At 32.5% G+C, this 23,118-nt stretch overlaps 1 protein-coding gene across 1 annotated transcript; it reads right to left on the reverse strand.

The window, feature by feature from the left end:
• Positions 1 to 8,245: 8,245 nt before the first annotated feature.
• Positions 8,246 to 22,691, reverse strand: LOC121119415 (uncharacterized). Its single transcript, XM_071889113.1, has 15 exons — positions 22,420 to 22,691; positions 22,239 to 22,346; positions 21,893 to 22,188; positions 21,667 to 21,836; positions 21,327 to 21,599; positions 20,736 to 21,259; positions 20,205 to 20,676; positions 19,862 to 20,122; positions 19,438 to 19,798; positions 10,461 to 10,630; positions 10,121 to 10,393; positions 9,529 to 10,052; positions 8,992 to 9,469; positions 8,695 to 8,928; positions 8,246 to 8,632 (listed from the first exon to the last, which is right to left on the reverse strand). Exons 1-15 carry the CDS (start codon positions 22,487 to 22,489, stop codon positions 8,263 to 8,265), a joined length of 4,584 nt encoding a protein of 1,527 aa, XP_071745214.1. The 5' UTR covers positions 22,490 to 22,691; the 3' UTR covers positions 8,246 to 8,262.
• Positions 22,692 to 23,118: the final 427 nt, after the last annotated feature.

Here is a 23,118-nt window from a genome sequence, read left to right on the forward strand (position 1 = left end):
AGGGATCATTCAGATACTTCACATAAGAGGGCGTCATTACCCCAAACCCCAAACCCATTACCCCAAAAATGAACAAATATGTTTACCTACCAACAAAAATACACTGTTCCTGCATCTACTAGTTTGATAAAACATTTCATGTTTGTCATAATATTAAATTTTGTCAAATATGTGTTAGTACTTTCATGTTTTGTATTTTTTTTTAGGTTTGTATGTTTAAACAAAATTAGATTGTTTTGCCTTGTATTGTAAAACAAAACCTTTCAATCAACCTATAGTTCAAAAACCAACAACTAGTGACATATTGAAATCAGCACCCAATATGCAAATAAAATCACAAAAAAAAAATAATGTATAATTTTTCTCTCGTAATTTAAGGATTTTTGGTATGTGTTGTAGTATTTTCTCATCACCCCGTTATTCAAAAACTTGATGTGATAGGCAAAAACTAATGACAGATTTGGAATCAACAGCCAAAATGTAGTTAGATTCACTTTTAAAACCCCATGCAAGAAAATTTGTGTTGGCCAGTGTAATAAAAAGATTATGCTTTTGTTTTGGCCTTGTAAAAATCTCCAAATACTTTTCCATTACACGTCTCATAATTTTGAATAAGTGCTACACACTGGGTGAACCATGTGTTCAATTCTTTGTAAGGAACTAAATCAATCGGTTCAGCTTCCTTTATAGTACTGTGTCAAGGAAAAATGCATGAAATTGAGATGATTGAATCATTGATTAAGTAAATATTATTATTACCTGTATGTAGCCACCCAAGCAATATCAGCAATTGCCATATGTTTTGTACCGGCAACAAATCCTGTTTTTTTACTATGTCATTGGTCCATTCTAAAACTTCTTTAAGTTTGTTGAATTTTTCTGCAGGAACATCAACATTGTTCCGCATTTTCGGGTACTGCAAAAAGACATTGTCGTTACCTAAATATATAGAAGGAAAAAAAGCTTCAATTAACTTACCACACACTCTCCAAAAGCCTTATAAAAAACTCCCATATTGAAGTATAATTGTTGATTTACTCGAGCATGGACAGGTTGGGTAAAGTTTGACACTTTTGTCAAACTCTGAGGCCAAGTATCCAGCAATAGCTCTACTCTCATTCGTTATAATATCCTTATAATTAAGTACTGGGATGTTGTGTTGAGGATTCATCTATAAAGAATTTAAAAAAATAGATAAAAGTTCAATACCATGTTTCCTAATACAAAATATAAATTGAGAGGTAGATCCCTTCAGGACCTGGAGTATTTAGTATACCATTGCCCGTTTTACTTAATTTATGAAAATTGCCTACCGATAGATAATTTATAATCATAAACATAATTCATACTTCGATGAACATAGCTTGAGTTTTAAGATTCAATTCTGTTATTAGTAGCAAATAATTAATAGATACAGTATTCAGTTTACAGACAAAAACCAACAGACAAGTATATTAAAATGTAATCATCTCAGTACACTTAAATCATCTTACTAGACAATCAAGCATCCTATGTCAATGATTTTTAACCTATTATGTATTTTAATGCCAAGGGATCAATTCACAATCCAATACTTACTTATAGAAATTCAGGTGTCTTGGTACCTCCATTAAAGAAATCGACATCCTTAACTTCATAAGGAGCCCCAACAACTTCAGCAGTTATTACAGAGTTCCGATAAGGATCTGATGCATCAAACCCTTACATTTCAACGCTCATTTTGGATATACTTAATGATGCAATAGAGCTTGATATCCTTTAAATTAAAGCTACACTGAATTCCAAGAGCACCCATTTAGTGTAATAGAAATCTTTCTCAGTTTTTGGATTATTTTTCATCTAGCTGACGTCTTATACTGTAACTCACTCCATATTTATGTGTCGTCAACTATGAAATACATCTTTTACTACAGGACTTGAACGCGTCTGTTTTACAAAAACTATGTGATATTAATTTTCTTATTACACTGTTCAACACAAAAAATGGTACGAAAACAGTATATGCTCAATTTAATAGAATTTGATCCCTTGATTCCTAATATGGCATAATTTTTTATCTGAGCCTCGTAACTTTCAGAAAAATCCCATACATTTTTTGTAATTTTTGGCTATTTTTAGGCTTCAAAACTGTTTTAAGCCTTCGGTGTTGAAGATAAGGACTATGTTAATATATTTTAAAGCCGAATGTTAAAAAATTTCTAAAACTATTTTTAAAGTGTCTGCATCATACTTATAACTCAAGTTATCTTTGTTTAAATTAGAAAATATGTGATTTTTATTCAGGAGCTCATAGCTTCAAGACAAAAAGATTCAAAAGTATTGCATTGGATAGCTAAAAGTATGAACTTTAATTTAAAAAAGAAAGAGTCTTTCCAAAAAAGCTCTATATCTTTGTCAATTTGAGATAAGGCCACGACTTTGTTTCGAGGAAAAAAACTCATTTTTGAGATCGATGTCATAATAAAATTGTATAATTTTTTGTATGCCCCAGCTAGAAGAGATAGAAACAAATACAGTGAAGAAGAAAACAGATAGAAGCAAAGAGAGGGAAAATGGATTTGCTCTGAGTAGAGCCTTAGAAGTTATAAGTCTTATAAGTAATACTATATTAATATTGAATAATAAAGGCGGGAATGATAAAGTTCTTGAAAGAAGAAGATGTAAATTATGTAATCAATGATGCCATACGTATTTCTTCCCTTCTCCTCGCACGCTTTTGTATTCTTACCCAAATTATCAACCTTAGTTATTCTAATCCTTGCTTATGTTGTTTATCAATGTACATTTCTTTCTTTTGTTTTATTTACTTACTATTTGTGTATATATGTATACGTGTAATGTGGATGAATAAAGACCTTTAAAAACCCTCTTCAAAATACTTAAATTTATCTTCTATTTTTGCATCGCCACTATTATTTATCCTGATTTCATTTAGAATATCATTGAAATTTGTTTTCTCCATATATTTTAGGAGATTTCAACTTTTAGAGTTTTTATTTAAATTTCTTGCTCATACACACGCTCCTTCAGTATTGAATTCGATTAGCCTCTCCAGTTCATTACCGGAAAGACTAATTTCCAATAATTTTTTTTTAATTTATTTTTCTTTGTTCTCAATATGTATCCGCAGATGTTTTTTCTGTTCCTTCTCATAGCAGCTTCCATTTTCCCAGCTTGTATCAATATTTTCTTTGCAGCGGCTTAAAAACTTTTCATTGCCTCTTGTATTTTCCATTCAGTATCAATATATGTTTGGATATCTTTTATTACATATTTGATTGCATTTTTTACATCTTTAATGGGCAGTAGTTCTGCATTCAGTTTCTGCCTTACTAGTCTCTCCTGATTTTCAAATCTGCTTCCAAGAAGAAATGATCTAATAAGCCATTTGGTGTTAATCTTTTCAGCTCATAATTATTAGAAAGCAATTCATCAGAGATATGGTCTATTCTGCTCTTTGATTTACCTTTTGTATTTGGCCAATGAAGGTTGTCTTGCAGTTGCCGTTATATCTGTGAGATCCTACATTTCGTTTGATATCTTCCATGTTATAAATTCCTTTCTATTTGAGAAACCAAATTCAGATGCAAAATCCCTGAAGTATTTTTCTGCCACATTCAAATCTCCAGCTAGAATATTTTTTTTCTGTCTTTTGATTACATCTAAAAATTAGCTAATTATGTTTTAATTTTTTTTGGTCTCCAGATGGTCTATATATGGCTAATACCTTAACGGACCTTTCCCAAAAGTGCACCTCAGTGACGACATAATTTCCATTTTTATCTTCAAATCTCAACCTTTCTGAGACATTTTCCTATTGAGGATGGTAACCCCTCTTGCGGGGTAATTTGTTCCAGTTAAAATAAGATTGGAAGAGTAATTTTCATAGCAGGTTTGAAAAAAGGACAACTCGCCTGCACATTGCAGCCTTGTATCGTTTAGACATACACCTTCGGGAGATTGATTACAATCAGGCAATTTAATAAACTTATCTTCTTTTTGTTGGATGAGAGACCATCATTAATATTTACCTGCAACATTCGTAGGCCTCCTGTCTTTGTAGATGAATCCATATCGGTATTATATAAAATATCGTGATTTCTTAGTTGTTGTTTTTTTTTTAGGGAGGGGGGTAGTCTCTTTGCTAGACGATTGTTTATCCCTTCTCTTTATTTTTTAATTGAATGTAGTATTTACTCATTTCTGCCTTCATCACTTTTTCTTTCTTCATCGTTTGACGGCTCATTTGCTAAATTTTCCGTCTCTCCCCTCTGAACTCTTATGTCCGAGTTATATTTTGCTTCATTTAAGGTCCTTTTGTTTGATTCTTTAGGAATCTCTTTTGTGTTCTAGCTGGTTCAGATTATTTTTCTATGTCCAGATCCTTCATTGCATTTCGTTTTCATTGGGATATGATAATCATTTATTATGGTTGAATGATGATTATATTGTAATACTTGATTGATCTGAATTGACCGTGAGTTGGATTTTCTCGCCATTTTCATCCTTTCTATTCATTCTTTGCAGTAACCATATTCTGTATTCAGATGTTGACTTTCTTTTATAACAATATTATTTTGCAAAGTTACCAAAGCCATAGCAGTTCGAACACTGTTTAGTTTTTCCTATAAGATGAAGGGGTCTAATTGATTTATCAATTGGTATATAACACATAATGTTTTTTGGCCATCCTGTGACATTTATTACTTTGTCAGGAGTTTAGGATGTTACTCTCTTTTTTATATCTTCTGGGCAATCTTTTACAATTTCAGAGTTTGATGCCACAAATATATCTTCAGCCTTCTGCCTCAGTCTTCCATGCGATTCAACCTCGACAAAGAAACCAAGACAGTGATTCACTACGTCCGGTGCCATAAACCCTTTGACTTTTGGGTGCTCTAATCTCAAAGGAAATCGGGGCATCTATCACTCTCATTATTGCTTTTGATTCGATTCTTTTGGATACATACAGGGTGTCCCCGATAAATTAGAACTACTTTAAACTACATCCATATCCATAATGTGGATATTCGGGGTTAAATCATACTAATATCAAAAGTTGCATGAACAATACACTATAACTTCCACCACAATTGTTTTGACCACAAACAATAGTCATCATGGAACAAGCAAGGACAGACACCATCCTCGAATTGGCTCGCGCGGGACACAAACCCTTCGCTATCTACAAGCTTCTTAACTACCCCAAGACCACGGTGTACTGGGTCTTCAATGCCTGGGAGGTTGAGGGGAAGGTCTGCTGCAAGGCCCACAACATGAGAAGTGACCGAATCCGCACTCCCCGCTTCCTTGAAGGCCTCCAGAAGTCCATCAAGGCTTCACCGGGGACTTCCTTGTCCAGGTTGGCCAAGAACCGTGGAGTGAGCAAGCAGCTGGTCTCCAAGGCTGTGAATGAGGATCTCGAGTACAGGTCATACCGAATGGCCAAACAACACATCCTTACGGCATCCATGAAGGCGACCAGTCTCACCAACGGCAAGGGTCTCCGTGATGACCCTGGGTGTCATCTGCAGTACCGGTGAGGTGATGCCTCCTTTCTTCTTCAATCCCAAGGAAAGGGTTAATGCGATAAGGTACTGCAAAGTCATGGAGGAGTTTGTCATCACCTGGATGAAGGATACGGCCGCTGCGAGGGAGCTCATATTCCTACAAGACTCAGTGCCCGCACACATCGCCATGAAGACCACTAATCTCTTCAACTCCCACGACATCACTTTCTGGGATTGCAACACCTGGCCCTCCAACTCACCCGACCTCAATCCGTGTGATTACTACTGGTAGGGGAAGTTGGAGAGGGAGGTGTTCGGGGTCAGCCACAAGAGCATCACGGCCCTGAAGGGCTCCATTACGAGGAGTGGAATGCTGTCGATTCCGTGGAAGTCATAATGGCATACAAATCCTTTAGGGACAGGATGGAGAAGATGGTGGCTGCTGAGGGAGGACATGTTGAATAAATTTATTATTTAATATCATGTCTAACTTTTTCATATTAACAAATACACTCCAAATTCCATTTATATCAAGCAGGTTGAATTTTAAGATAGTTCCAATTTATCGTGGACACCATGTATAGGGTAATCATAAACCAGCATCTTTCATCGTTGACTTAATCCTCTTCGGATGGCTTACGGTTTTTGACCATGAAAGGATTTCTTTCCTGGAGTCCTTTTCCAGTAACTGACTTATATAATTATTTTTAACCCCCTTCAGGTTGATTGTCATTTGTTTTTTGTTTTTTTCAATGAGACTAGGGGATCATTTAATTTTTGGTTGTCCATTACTTTTCAATTAAGGCGATTCCAGAGGAGTTTTTTTCAGCTTTGACAGCTTCGTTGGAAGATCTCCCGTACTGAAGGTCCACTTTGTCATATTGGCAGGGTGTTTTTTTTTTTTTTTTTTTCATTATTTAATTACAGTGAATTAGCACTTTTTCAATATCACTAAATAAAAAAAAACATTTTTCGAGTTTTCCTAAGTATTTAAAAAAAATTTCAAATAAAAATTTGTCACGAAAATTACAAAAAGAAACGGGTTTGCATTATAATTTAATATAAAAGACAGAATTAAATCGTTTTCCTTTGATACCACAGCGACAAATATAGTATCTAAATCTGGTGTCTGTCTGAGGCTTGAAATGTTACTTGAGTGTGAACATTGCCTATCGTTTTCACATTTTGAAGATTCTTCTGAGCTCTGTATTGTCTATTCTCGTAGTAGAGCTATCAAAAAGTGAATATATCACTTTTTTTCTACACTTTAAAGATTGCTAGTCTAAAATTTACAGCATTAGAAAAAAATGGTGCTTATACAGTCTTGGAAGAATGACATTCTTCAATTTTTCAAAATCTCCTTCACAGTCACCAACCACAGGATGATTATAAAGAGCTCTTGGAATTGTCTGTTTATTTTTCTTGGATATATTTTACACGGAAGTTCTTCAGTTTATTTCTCTACTCTTGGTACAGTACATCGTGCAGGATGGATGGCTCGAACAATATATTCGCTGAAAATCTGGCTGTTCCTAGAGGAGTTTCATAGACTCCACCCACGGTGTTCTTCATCTTGTGTTTCATATGACGGACATTTCTGGAGCAAACTTGGTGATTTATGTGTTTTTATCACTAAAAATTACTTGCTCTCATGGTTTACAGCTACAGATGCTTCCGTGGCAGCTCTAAGGACCTTACACTACTCAAACAACTTGAATCGCATGCAAATCATATTATGGATGAAGTTGGTACAAAGGCGATGAATCGGTATTTATGGTATTCAACTGAGGTTACAGCTGGGGTTGCACTCTTTGATGACGGTGTAACGAATAACAACAAACTTAAAGTGCCTATAAAAAATCTTTTGAAGACTGGACAACACCCTGGCATATGTGTATTGCATCCAATGAAGATTACTTTAAAGACGAAAAAATAAATATTAATGATTAAATATGAAATTAGTGTTTTATTTAACAATTCCAGTACTTTTTTTTGACAGAATGTACTTTCAATTGAGTTGTATTATATTATGTTTTAATTATAACACACACATGGAACTGTGTCCATACGTTTTTCCAGTTTGTCATAATTTGCCATATTAAATTAAATTTTACTTAAATTTGTAAAAATTATAGAAACAATAAAATTCCGATTTTCATACAAATAAGATGAATATTTGATGGATTTTATATTTCATGAATACTTTGATATGGGGATATGAATTGGATTCGAAATCTAGGGGATACTTAACTCCAGAAAACCCTTAAGACTATGAACACTGAATTATAATTATGGACTTGAAATGAGATTAAAAAATCTGAAGAATCAAACTGGACTCAATCAAGATATCCAAGGACTCGAACTGAACTTGATCCAAATATTCAAGGACTCGGACTTGTGAGGAAAGCCTTGAGCCTCTAAGTGGATTTGCAGTATAGGGACTTTTTTCCACTTTTAAGTGAGTTATTCGGAAAATGGTCAAGCAAATTGTAGAACAACTTGGGTTTGAGCAATATGGGTTTTATTTGCTCATACATATTTTAATATTTAAAAATTTAATTTTTCAATATATTATTATACTCCTGAAAGAGCCTTTGTTGCTCGTATCCAAACAAAATGATAATAGAATGGCCCCTTGGAACTTTAATTAAAAAATATAGCTAAAATCCACATACACTCTCTTTCACCGATTAGACAGGTTTAGCCAAGGAAAAAACAACAGATGAACATTATTATATTTAATAATATTTATTTATTTAGTATTATGACTGTACTCCATATCTATTAATAAGGATGCATCCAAATCTGGTGAGTAAGATATGGCTTTATTCAGATCTTCAACTTTGCAGCAATACATATATCCCTTAAATAAGGACTCTCTCTCCCAATCCACCCATGGTATTTGATCACAAACATCCGTACAAATTGGCTTAGGACTTGTTTTTCTAAGTACATTATTATAACCAACAAAGGCTACAGCTTTTTTCCTAGCAGGGTCATGCAGAACCTTCCAAAAGTAACGAGGGACGGGTATAAATTTTTTTTCTAAAAGGAATATCTGCTTTTGATGAAGTTCTAGGATTTCGTATGTTCCTGTATAAACGGTCAATTTGGAGTATTGACTAGGTTGTTAAAAATTCATATTGAAAAAATCGTATTATTACTAGTATGAAATCATTCTTACTTTTTGGCCAAATCACGAACTGCATATTCCAAAGCCTTCCAATTCCCTTTGTTAAAACTTTGATATTGAGGAGCAACATTGACAAAGAAATAAGTTCCCTCCTGCTCTCCATCATACACGAAAGCAGAATCGGGAGATAAATGACCTTTTGCCAAGTAAAATTTGCTACTTTTACTTGGGTTCATAATAGATTGATCATAAATTGACGTATTCTGTGAGTTTTTGGCATATGCTCTATTTCATTTTTAGTTGTAAAGAAAAATAATGAATTTAAATCCAATTAAAATAACTATTCACCTTACTTTGTTATTTGGTTCGTTGATCGTTTTCCAAACAATCTTTTTTTTGCCAGTTTCATCAACAATAAATGCCGGCCTACCTGAATATTTATCCCTCATCTCGATATTTTGGCCTTCCACGTAATGTTTAGTCCATAATGTGCCATAGAACAGTTCGTCAATACATATTTCAACTTGCTCAATGAATCCAGATCTAAAGTTCCATCCCAATGATATGTGAGTAATTCGCTCTAAATCTGTTTTTCTTTTATCAATCCCTTCAGGAGAGCACTTGGAGTTTCGAGTTATTATCAGAGAAGGTTGATTTTTACTACTACATTTGTAATCTGCTGGATTTACTTCCATTCCTTCAGTATAAAGCTTATCATTTGTGCAGGTCAACTTAACTGATTTGATCTTTGATACTCTTTCTTCCTTGTATAGTAAGAAATTTCCCCTCGATCTATGACAATTTAGTTCGACTGTAGATCCTTGCGCTATTAAGAAAAAAAAGTATTTATATTGAATCAAAGATGAAGAAAACGATGATACTTACGAACTAGTGTAATTCGCGCATCATCCTTAATATATGTTGGATAGAGAAACGATCCATTCGATGTAATCAAAGGTGTATTTTTCTCTGGAAGCTTGTCCAGAAGAATTTTGCAACCGTTCCTAGTAGGTGGAGGAGGAGTAGGTCCCAATTTTCCCATTAATTCTGGCCATTTTCCCTCTTTACTTAAATCAGGAATGGAAGAAATGCTCATTCTCAACTGAGAAACTTCACAACACATTGTGTAGCCTGCTTCAAACTTATAAAAGTCTACATCATCAAAAACTGTTTGAGCACAAATATTAGTACAAATATGATTGTGTGCTTTTCGTTCATAAGGATTATTAAGGCCAATAAAGGCAATTGCTTCATTGGCTTCAGGATCATACAGAACTTTCCAATAGTACATCGGAGCAGGAACATATTGACGATCAGAAAACAGTTCTATGTTAATGGGTTTACACTGTTCATTAAGGAGATTTAATATTGATGCAGTCCCTGTGTATACTTCCAAGTTTCGTTTATTGCTAAACATGAATATATTTTAAAAAATAAGATGAAAATCAATTAATGACCTTGTTTTTAATATAATTACTCTGATGTCCATTTCCGTGCAGTTGATTCAATACTCTTCCAGTTCCGATTATTAAAGGAATGGAACTGAGGAGCAGTATTAAAGTAAAAGTAGGTTCCATCTTGTTCCACGGAGTAAATAAAAGCTGCATCTGGTGACAAATGACCCTTTGCAAAGTAATTTGTTCCTGATCTGCTTTCATCGATGATTGGAATTTCTTTTCCATCGACTATGATTGAATTATTTCCAAAAAGTGTTTCTATTGTTTTGACTTGGGTAGACTTTGAATATTGCCTGATTTGACATAAAAAAAACTTATTTATTCTACATAAGATATTGATTTAACAAAATAAACACTTACGAATTCATTTGCGTCATAGTTGTAAAGGGATAATATATTTTTGATCTTCCTATATTCGTTCTGAAAGTTGGTCTATCTATTGTTCTGTCTCGGTTGTTGATAGATTCTCCACGTATGGTGTGATGAGTCCATATTGTTCCGTAGACTTTCTCATCATGACAAATATTCATCTATAGAAATTAGACATTAAATTCCAGGGGCGTCTAAAGAGGGTGGGTGTAGGGACTATACCCCCTCTCCCCTCCCCCAAAAAAAAATTGCATTGCATTTAATAGAAAATGTTTTTGTCATTCAAGAAAATTATGCAGCAAAGCAAAAAATTTAATATTTGATTTTTTTTTTGTGAATAACTTTTTCAATTTTCTTACAAAAAATTAAATATTTGAATTTTTTTCCAAAACATTGCAAAACCCACTCCTCCCCAAAATAAAACCCTGCGGAGGCCCAGAATTCCAATCAAACTACTTTCAACTCTAAAATTACCAAAGGACTGTAGCTAGATGAGAAATTGAATCCTACATTGATCAAAACCAAATCATCCAAGTTCGTTAATCGCCCATCAGCTCCAACGGTACTACATTTAACAGATTTCCTTTCTAATGTGGGATAAATCCTGGATGTACAAGAAACGTCTTCAACTTTTACAATTTTATCTGAGTTTTTAAAATGTCCGTCATTACAAAAAAAGGATATTTTTGTTAGTCCAGAAGGGATTCCATATCTTTTTGTCGTTTTCAATTTGGAACCATGACAATCTAAAATTATACTTTCCCCATGACCTACAAATTGATATTTCCCTATCTTTACTGTTTATCGTAATAACTATGGATTACCCATGGTGAGAATCCGACTTTCTTTTGGATAAATAATTTGGTGGGTTGTTTCATCCAGGATGAAGGGTTGATATTTTGCAGTTCGGAAATCCAAATTGATTTTGCAGTCTAATTTGATTTAATTTAAATAAAAATAAACACAAGGGCTTAAGCATTGAATTTCATTCTATTAAAATCTTCCTTACCCTTGTTTGCAATTGTCCCAATGAGGAATTTCAAAAGGAATAGAGTCAAGTATTTTTGCAGATATGTCATGCTTTGTCATGAAAACTAGTAACACTGATTGAGTCCCTTTATTATTTATAATTATGAAAATTTGATACAGGAAAAATTTGAATTAAATATATGTATGTCAATACGTCTGAAGAATAAATAAAGGTTTTATCTTCTTTTATGCCTGAAATAATTAAGAGATAGAGAATTCTTGCATAATTCACATATGTGGACAGAGATTAAATCATCACATAAATAGTAGTAAATTGGGTTGTGAACATTCAATTTAAGTATTTCTTAAAATAAAAAATAGACTTACATATTTTTAGCCCATCAAGCAGCTACACAGAGTACAATCGGTCCTGGTTTTTTTCTTTCTCTAGAAATCACCTGTGCACGAACTTACACACATTAAGTTAAAGAGAATAACTTCTTCCGAGCGCGCTGTTAAACTAAAATTAATTTAGCTCCTGATTTTTATTAGTGCGATGTTTCAAAATAGGTATATTCCTTAAATTTCTAATAAATAAAATAAAAAATTCAATTTTTTTTTATATTTAAAAATTAGCCATATTATTAGAACGTAAATAAATCCGAGTATAAGTATACTTGAGAGCTACATTTCATTATCAACAAATCATTCACTTTAAACAAAATAGTATATGCCGCAAATTAAATTGTGAATCTTTTTGTATCAAAGAACTAATACTGTAAAACCTCTCAATGGAAAATTATTTAAAGAGAAACAAAAAATGAAAAAATTATTTTCTTGAACTCAAAGTGTGTAGGTTCGCGCCCAGGCGATTCCTTAAGAAAGAAATATACTTAATGCATATGGACTTCCACAAGATTCCTAGATTAGTTAGAGTATTTCAATACAGTGTAACTCCATATAACCAATTAAAGAAACATTTTTGTAAAAATGATAACAGATTAAGAACGTTCAAATCATAAATTATCCACAAATTGTTTTCATTAAAGGACATAATAATTCAGCTAATACTTAAATTTCAGAAAAATATTGGTCCCCTTTTTCTAAATATTTAAATTGTTGGAGGACTAATACTTTGTAACAATTCAGTCAGTTTTTCATGATTTCTACTGTAATTTGAATGATTGATTCTTTTGCTATCAAATATAATTTTATCAAAGTGCAGAGCTCGACCATTGAAGATAAATTTTAGACATTGTAACGCTTTTTACATAGATAATGTGTATTCTACCTTATAATTTCATTGATTAACGCTTCACATCATTCATATTTGAATTCCAGGGCAGGCTTTTGAAAAAAAATTGTGTAAGTTAATTTCTCCAATCGAAAATACTAATATGTGAATCTATATTAATGAAGTAAAGTTTTTCTGTTTTTCAACGTCTCATCTTTGAGTGTGCGCTTAATATCTTGAAATTGCACGGTTACTTGATCTAAAAAATAACAATATAGCAAGCAAGATTAATAAAAATACAAAGTTATACCATATGCTTTTTTGACTGATGTTTGATTCTACCACGCTTTTTAATAGTGATGTCAAAGATTATAATATACACAATTTTTAGTATTACATCCTGTTAATAGGTCATTGTTAGACTCTATAACGTCAACATATGTCTGCCTTTCCCAGCAGTCGGTACGGTACATCAAATTAAAATTCTAGTAAGCCCGAATACATGATGGTTGGTCTAACATTGTATTTCCATTATCTTTGGCAGCAACAAGATTATGTAACACTCGGCTAATTTTTTCAAAAGAAAAAACAAAAAATTCTTTGAAATTTTTTTAGATGTAATAGATGATACAAATTGGGCCGAATAAAGCCCACCCATACGCGCCACGGCCCCTCTTAGGTATGTCCTTGCATATGGTACCAAGTTGAAGTCAATTGAAAAATGACTTAAGTCCTGATTCGAGTATTACACAGCCGATTTCAGATTAAAAAATATCTTCCTAATATTAGCATAATGATAAGATTATTGAAAAAAATACAATACAAAGTATATCTTTTTGTTATAAAAATACCATGCTTTATACAAAATTCCATTGAATAACCTTCTAATTAGATAATTTTTTGTCTGAAAGAATAAAAAAATACTTCTTTAATTAATTTTTAAGAAAACATGTTATCATCATATAATTTATTTTATGTGAAAATTGTGATAGTTAAAAACTTTTAAATTTGTTCTTAAAAAACTTATTATTAATATTATCATACACCTGCTTTTTTCCGGAAAGGAAGATAAGAATTGTCACGTTTTTCTATTGTTTCGTAAATATTTTTGTCATTTTTTAAGATATTTAATTTTTTTAAACTACCAATTAATAAATGTGTTTCAACTACCATCTGAATAAGTTTCAAATGCTCGAGATTAACAATAGAACCGCTTATAACTTACATAATTCATGTAGTTTTTAGTAAATGTTGAAATTTAATCAAGGTTTAACCAAGATAAAATAATTAATTACTAGATAAATTTATAACATAATTTTTTATTATGTTAAATAGGTCATTGTAAATTACTGTATTCGCTATTAAGTTAGAAAATTGATTATTATTTTTAATTTAATTGGTTTAATACCTATTTATTTATGTTTAAGTCTAAACTACAAAACAAATATATATTTTTCATAATTAAGATTTATTATATTAATATTTTTTTATAAATAAATATCTAATTTATAATATTATATTTGCTACTTCATTGGTTAAGAAAAATTTGCCATAAGTATTTAATAATACATAAACTAAATATAAGAATATGACTATTATACAATTAATAGATAAAAACGTATTTTTATCATATATTTTTAATCTTTAATTAATAATGATGTAAGAGAATACTTCATAAGTTTATTTACAACAAATTAAATTTTATGTTACGTCGTAATTATACCTGGTGGTCCATTGAGATCTGACCACCAACTAATTCAACCACTATTAAAGGTTCAGCCATTGAAATCAATTCATATTTCGATATATTAAAGTATAAACAATTTATTACAAAACAAAACAAATTTGAGATCTCTAGCTCACGTACAAGCCGACAAAATGACACTTGAACATGACCAATGAGTTTCTCTTTTTGCAATCCAAGCATTTGCAAGTCAGCAAATCCGAAATGTTGGAGAGGAAAAAGGGCTCCTTCAAAAAGGACAACCTTGATCCGGAGGAGTTGAAGAAAATAACACGGCCCATTCCCAAGTCCATGAGGGTGCATGCAATATATCTCGAGCTTTCATACCAGAATGTCCAGAGAGCTATAAAAAAAGGGGAGGAAAAAAGTCTTTTGAGTGTGAAGAGACCCCTTTTGAAACTATCAATCAAAGAAATCCATCTCTTTTGTTGCAATACCCTTTTGAATGAGTCTTTTCAGCTCTTTTGAACTCTTATTTGCAACTTTTGGCCCCTTAGAGCCCTGATGCTATTGCTTACTCTCTGGACTACACCTTTTGGGTACATTTTGAGAGGAAGACCTGCAGGGTCCTTAATCTAAACACCAAGCCTTATACTGCCACCTTAAAACATTTTTTTTTTTAAATTTTTAATTTGATTACTGGATATGACCGCTTGGTAGAGTGACACGTATTAAACAACTGGCCTTAGACCAAGTTTTACTGTACATGTGTTATGTATAATTTCATTTAGTGTATTTACTTCTCTAAACTACTGTCAATATTTGAATTTGCATTTAAACAGTATTGTATGGATTACCGTATTAAAAATTTATGCATTTGTTCTATAGATCATAAAAATATGAGGTGATTCACTTTATATGCAATCATTTGTTTTTGCAGTAAAGAAAACATTGTTAGATAGTTTGTATGTCTAGTCAAGCAGTATTCTAATATTGAGATAAGGAAAATATAGAGAAAAACAGCATTTTAAAAAAAATCGAAAATGTAAAAAAAATCCCACCCAAATAAACTTTTTTTCATTGCCTTTAAAAAAGTTCATCTGTGCCTTTTCCTAGGAATAATTGTCAAAAAATTACCCAACACTCCTATTAAAGCCCTTTTCTCTTCAATTCCCTCTAAAAATCTCAAAGTTAGATTTTGTTGAAAACAAAAAACATTTGAAAAATTAATTTTTTTCGAAAAAAATGTATATTTGAAATTTTTTCGGACAAACTCCGAAAGTCGCTCTTATTTTTAAAAGTCCGAAACGTTGGAGAAGAAAAAGGACTCCTTCAAAAAGGACAACCTTGATCCGGAGGAGTTGAAGAGAATAACACGGCACATTCCCCAAGTCCATGAGGGCGCATGCAATATATCTCGGCCTTTCATACCAGAATGTCCAGAGAACTATAAAAAAAGTGGAGGAAAAAAGTCTTTTGAGTGTGAAGAGACCACTTTTGGAACTATCAATGAAAGAAATCCATCTCTTTTGTTGCAATAGCCTTTTGAATGAGTCATTTGAGCTCTTTTGAACTCTTATTTGCAACTGAAAGTTTGCGGACAAACTTGCAACACTATATAGTAATATCTGAGGTCTTGGTTTTTATCATGTTTTAGCAAAGTTTTGTACATTCTTTTACCCCATTAGGTCCATGGACAAAACTTTGCATCAGTGTATGGTTCTATGTCAGGAGATCATAAAAGTGCAAGACTGACAAAAAGTTCCATCGGAAAGTGAGGTCAGATCTCCCCCGACCCCCTAAGTCGCTCGAAAAAACGTAGAATTTACAGTTTATACCATACTATAAAGTACATGGACAAAACTTGCATCAAGGTATACTCAGGGCATTATAAAAAATAAAGACTGACAACCAAGTACTCCCCCCCCTAAATTAAAACAATATGTTGATAATTATTTATCAGGACAATCGGACTTCAAGTTTCCAAAAGAATTCTAGGATTTACCTAGGGAACAAGTGACAAAGGCCTGTTCACGCTTTTGGCCTGGTATAGAGACTGCCATTTGGGTTGGAGGTGATTTTATTGAAAAAAATAAATCAGAGTCCATCAACCTTTAAGAATCTTGTTATATATTTTTTTAATTCAATAAATGGTTGGAGGGAAAATTGTGTTTGCAAAAAAAAGGATTTTCTCGGGGCATATAGCTTGTACACCTACACCCGAATCACTCGTTTACAAAATATATATATCTTAACCAACTTTTGCAAATGAGAAGTAGAAAATCTATTTTCTATCTAATTAACATGTTTCAAAAAGTGTCAATCATCAATATCCACCAATTCAACTTTTTCCAATCCAATTATATCAAAACTCTTCAATCTGTCCACTAAAAATTCTGTTTTTCAAGGGAACAAGACAATATATAATCTGAAAAATACATTTTTCATTTAACACAAATTTATCATGGCATTGGAATGATTATTGATTAATGGCTAAATATGTATTCTATTTAAAACATTAAATTATTATTAAAAATGGGTAAGATAAGAGGTATTAAAGTTTCAATTGAAATAATTTACTTATAAATATTATAAATAATTTGCACTTCAGTCATAATATGCCCACACCAAATTTAAATGTTGTTCCATGTTTATTTTGTTGTTCCCTGCCTAAAAGTTCAAAGAAAGGTCTGGTGTTAGGATTCGAAGGAAGAATGAGTAATAATAAAATGTTGTATAGGCCTCACTATTTTTCTTATTTTTACGGGATGGATAATTTTTATTTCCAAAGGTCATTCCGTATTGGGGGATTGTTGTTATGAAAAAGTAGTTATTTCTGTGTAGTCTCATATATTTAGATAAAATTAGTCATGAGACCGATCCAACAACAAGTCATATTATTTCATACTTTCCAACATAATAACATTTTTTCTCTAGATATTTACGTATATTGTTTTTTACATTTAGAACACAAAAAAGAGAATCCAATTAACCAAGATAAAGTTTGATCAACGCACTCAAATTCAAGGTCTAAGTTGGAAGTAAGGACTTTGACATGTTGAAAGCAACAGTTTAGTTTTCATCATTACGCTAGGTGTCACATGACCCCCATCTTTCTCATGGAGGTGTAAATATTTGTAAGTCATTTAGACTTAGTTTTAAGGGAATGATTGCTGGTAAAGATGATCAAATTGAATAAATGTATAATTAATTGCATTATTTACTCTATTCGTTGTTTTAAATGCATGTTTAAAATAGTCCCGACTAATGTAATCGAGACTGTATGTATCCAAGGGAATTACAAACCAAATATTCCATTCACTTATCTATAGAAATCACGACTTGCACATAATATTTGCGACTTGACTTGGACTGAAAGCAATATTTAACTCAAGAAAAGCCTTAACAATAAAGGCGAGTGATATATATAACATATGTACCGTCAGTAAGTAAAAATAAAATCAATTAAAAAATAAACTTGGTCACCATGACAATTTGAAGAATGTTTGGAGGAGAGGAGTTTATGACGTTTTATTAGATTCTGAGAGGAGATCGTGAGAGGAAGGATATAAACAAAAATCCCACTCCGCATATAGCAAAGACTTATAGGCTAAAATTACTCCGATATCGATCCTTAATTCCACTCCGAGTCCTCATTGTTACTCCTCTATCTCCTTATGAGCAGATGCACTAGTTATTACAAGAGTTAATATCTTCGTAAAAAAAAAAAAAAAAAATGAGCACCAGGTCAAGGCGGGAGCAAGGCATATGGTACTACAGGAGCCTGTTATATGATTTTTGGGGAGAAAATGAATTAGTGCTATAGAGAGGAGAACCTTCAGAGGGAGCAGTTGACACAGCCACGACCTATTGAATAATGAACAAAAAAAAAAAAAGATCAAACGTATCAACTGTTTTTCCTTGTCTCATTTTTAAAGGTTGTTTTTTCATTAGCATTTTTTTTGCATTGTTGCATAATTTACTGAATAAAGAAATTCGTTTTTTTTTTTTGGGCTCCAGCCCCTCCAGCCCAACCCTTGCAGATGCCACTGATACAAAAATTCTTGTTGACTACGTCATGTATGTAGGTGATTTCCCACTTTTTCTTCATTTCTGTATTTTCCGGTGCAATCCTTTTTTGTGTACATATAATGTAATGTGAGTGTTCTCAACACCTACATGCATTTATCCCCCATCTGGTACTGGGAGCAATTATCAGTTGGAATTTACATAAACAGGACATAGGTGTTGCTGTATCAAAAATTTTAGTGCTGTAATTATGTTACTCGATAGCTCTATTTTATTTGTTTATTTTATACGCATGGATCTTTTCTACCAAACATTCGAATACCTCCTCCCATTGTTCCAATGAATCTTTTCATTGGAACATACTAGAATCACGCCTCTGAATTTTAAATTGATTTTCAGGGATCTATTTCCTTCGGAAGAAGATCTTCACCTCATTCCTTAGCTCTAATCCCCATGGGCATTCATTTTGGAGATCAGGGGTACAGAGTCGTGGACTCGAAGTTAGAGCTTTTTTGGGGGGAGTTAAAGTTGGAGTCAGGAGTTGGAAAATTTATAACCAATTCCATCTACAGAAAATATTATAACTTATTTATATCTTCGTGAGTGCACGTAAAGTTGTTTTTTTTCTAAATTTCAAACACACTCTATACTCTATATATTCACAATTCTTTAACACCTCTTAGATCTAAATTTTTATGTTGTGTAGAGTATAGATACTAGCTTTGATAATTAATTACTTAGTCATGTGAATAGTCTTTGTCATCAGTGTTAAGTGTAGTTAGAGTGAGAGGTTGTTCGGAACCCGTGAGGAACTACTACTATAGAGAAGGCCTGAAAACAGAATTGAGTAGGCTGTTGATTACAGGTTGATAATTATTTAGATATGATTTATTAAAAAAGGCATAAGTTGTATAATTAAAAATAATTGAGACGTTATAAAAGGTTATATCAATATATTCCATTTTCTAATTAGATACTTCCAAAGATGAGTTCAACATAGGTAATTATAATCACGAATTGACGTTAAATTTTATATGTATAAAAATTTATTAAATTTTACTGTACTCCATATCTGTTAATAATGAAGCATCCAATACTGGTGAGTAAGATATGGCTTTATTCAGATCATCAACCTCACAGCAATACATGAATCCCTTGTATAAAGAGTCTCTCTCCCAATCCACCCATGGTATTTGATCACAAACATCTTTACAAATTGGCTTAGGACTTGTTTTACTAAATACATTATTGTAACCAACAAAGGCTACTGCTTTTTTCGTAGAAGGGTCATGAACAACCTTCCAAAAGTAACGAGGAGCGGGTATCAACTTTTTTTCTAAAAGAAATATCTGTTTTTCATAAAATTCTAAGATTTCGTATGTTCCTGTATAAACAGTTAAAGTGGAGTGAAGTCTTGGGAATAAAAAGTGGATATTAATAAGATACATATTATTGCTAGTATGAAATCATTCTTACTTTTCAGCCAAGTCACGAACTGCCAATTCTAAAGCCCTCCAATTACCATTATTAAAACTTTGATATTGAGGAGCCGCATTGACGAAGAAATAGGTTCCCTCCTGCTCCCCATCATATACGAAAGCAGCATCGGGAGATAAATGTCCTTTCGCCATAAAAAGCGTGCCCTTTCTATTTGTTTCAATCATGGGTAGACCATAAATTGTTGTATGTCCTGTGATTTCTTTGATTGTCTTTTTCTGGGATTTTTTCGCATATGCTCTATTACATTTGCATATTTGATAATTAAAAAAAAAACTGAGTATATATATGTACCTTCAATCTAAGGCATTATCTATCTTACTGTGTTATCTTGTTAGTTGATCGTTTTCCAAACAATCTTTTTTGGCCCGTTTCATCAACAATAAATGCAGGCCTATCTGAATCTTTATCACTAAATTCTATGCTTTTACCTACCACGTTATGTTTAGTCCATAATGTGCCATAGAATAGTTCGTCAATACATAATTCCACTTGCTCAATGAATCCAGATCTAAAGTTCCATCCCAATGATATGTGAGTAATTCGCCCTAAATCTGTTTTTCTTTTATCAATCCCTTCAGGAGAGCACTTGGAGTTTCGAGTAATTATCAGAGAAGGTTGATTTTTACTACTACATTTGTAATCTGCTGGATTTACTTCCATTCTTTCAGTATAAAGCTTATCATTTGTGCAGGTCAACTTAACTGATTTGATCTTTGATATTCTTTCTTCCTTGTATAGTAAGAAATTTCCCCTCGATCTATGACAATTTAGTTCGACTGTAGATCCTTGCGCTATTAAGAAAAAAAAGTATTTATATTGCATCAAAGATGAAGAAAACGATGATACTTACGAACTAGTGTAATTCGGGCCTCATCCTTAATATATGTTGGATAGAGAAACGATCCATTCGATGTAATCAAAGGTGTATTTTTCTCTGGAAGCTTGTCCAGAAGAATTTTGCAACCGTTCCTAGTAGGTGGAGGAGGAGTAGGTCCCAATTTTCCCATTAATTCTGGCCATTTTCCCTCTTTACTTAAATCAGGAATGGAAGAAATGCTCATTCTCAACTGAGAAACTTCACAACACATTGTGTAGCCTGCTTCAAACTTATAAAAGTCTACATCATCAAAAACTGTTTGAGCACAAATATTAGTACAAATATGATTGTGTGCTTTTCGTTCATAAGGATTATTAAGGCCAATAAAGGCAATTGCTTCATTGGCTTCAGGATCATACAGAACTTTCCAATAGTACATCGGAGCAGGAACATACTTAAGACTAGGAAACATTTTTATTTCAGTGGGTTGACTCTGTTTGTTAGGTAATTTCAATATTGATGCAGTCCCTGTGTATACTTCCAAGTTCCGTTTATTACTAAACATGAATTTATAAAAAAAATGAAATGAAAATCAATTAATGACCTTGTTTTTAATATAATTACTCGGATGCCCATTTCCGTGCAGTTGATTCAATACTCTTCCAGTTTCGATTATTAAAGGATTGAAATTGAGGAGCAACATTTGAGTAAAAGTAGGTTCCATCTTGTTCCGCAGAGTAAATAAAAGCTGCGTCTGGTGACAAATGACCTTTTGCAAAGTAATGTGTTCCTGATCTGCTTTCATCGATGATTGGAACTCTTTTTCCATCGACCATGATTGTATATATTCCAAGAAGTTTTTTGATTGTTTTGACTTGTGTGGACTTTGAATATTGCCTGAGTTGACGTAAAAATAGCTTATATATCCTACATAAGACATTGAGTTAACAAAATATGCACTTACGAATTCATTTGCGTCATAGTTGTAAAGGGATAATATATTTTTGATCTTCCTATATTCGTTCTGAAAGTTGGTCTATCTATTGTTCTGTCTCGGTTGTTGATAGATTCTCCACGTATGGTGTGATGAGTCCATATTGTTCCGTAGACTTTCTCATCATGACAAATATTCATCTATGCAAAATGAATTAGATTAATATTATAATCGAACTACTTTTCAACTCGAATACCAAAGGGCTATAGCTAGAAGAGAAATTGAATCCAACATTAATCAAAACCAAATCATCCAAGTCCGTTAATCGATCATCAGCTCCAACGGGACTACATTTAACAGATTTCCTTTCTAATTGTGGATAAACCTTAGATGTGCAAGACAAAATCTCAACTTTCACTATTTTAGCTGAGTTTCTAAAAGCCCCATCATCACAAGAAAGCGATATTTTTGATAGTCCGGAAGGGATTCCGTAATGAGTTGCCTTACTCAATTTGGAACCATGGCAATCAATAACGATGTTTTCCCCATCACCTAAAATTTGATAGCTATGTTTATTTTTTATCGTAACAAGTATAGATTACCTATGGTTATAATTCGGCTTTCTTTTGGATAAATAACTTGATTGGTTTTTTCTTTGAGGATGAAGGGTTGATGGTTTCCAGTTCGGGAATCCAAATTAATTTTGCAGTCTACATAATTTGATATAAATGTACATGCTGAAGCATCCAACTTCATTCTACTATAAAAATTGTTCTTACTTACCCTCTTTTGCAATTGTCCCAATGAGGAATTTCAAAAGGAATAGAGTCAAGTATTTTTGCAGATATGTCATGCTTTGTCAAAAAACAAAGTAACACTACTTTCTACTCTTGATTCTTCAAATAGTTATATATTTATATTGTAAAAAGGTGAGACAAATATACTTACATCTGTCAATATCTCTGAAGAATAAATTAAAAGTTGATATTTTTTCAACTGCTGCCTGAAGTAGCAAACGTTGACATATGTGTATTGCATCCCATAAAGATTACATTGAAGGCAACAAAATAAGTTTCAATGATTAAATGTGAAATGTTTTATTTAACAATTCTCGGTACTTTTTTGACAGAACGTAGACTAAGAGTAGGGGCAACAAGCTCTCTTTTATCAACTATCAAAAAAGCCATCAAATTTATTCAAAACAATTTAATGATGTGATGCCGAATATTGTGAGAAAAAAAACTTTTTACTTTGTGAACTTTTCTTTGAAATATTTGATAAAAACTGATTTATATCTGTAAAACTATAGTAAATATACTTTACTCTAACTTATACCATTTGAAAAATCCTTAACTTTTGAGTTTTTTTATGTTTTTTTAAATAAAATGTGAGGTTTTTTTGTTGATACTTTTTTCACTAAAGACATTTCTTTTTTCTGTCAAATGGCCTTATTTTTACATTATAATTAAAGGCTTTGCAGCC

This window comes from Lepeophtheirus salmonis, chromosome 6 (genome assembly GCF_016086655.4).
Source record: "Lepeophtheirus salmonis chromosome 6, UVic_Lsal_1.4, whole genome shotgun sequence".
NCBI classification, from domain to species: Eukaryota; Metazoa; Arthropoda; class Copepoda; order Siphonostomatoida; family Caligidae; genus Lepeophtheirus; species Lepeophtheirus salmonis.

Excerpts from the sequence above, each read along its gene's own strand:
- LOC121119415 (XM_071889113.1), bottom strand. The coding sequence starts at position 22,489 with ATGACATATCTGCAAAAATACTTGACTCTATTCCTTTTGAAATTCCTC. Across the intron at positions 22,347-22,419 it reads TGGGACAATTGCAAAAGAGG|ACTGCAAAATTAATTTGGAT; the intron begins GTAAGTAAGAAC and ends CAAATTATGTAG. Across the intron at positions 10,394-10,460 it reads ACTATGACGCAAATGAATTC|GCAATATTCAAAGTCTACCC; the intron begins GTAAGTGTTTAT and ends ATGTCAAATCAG.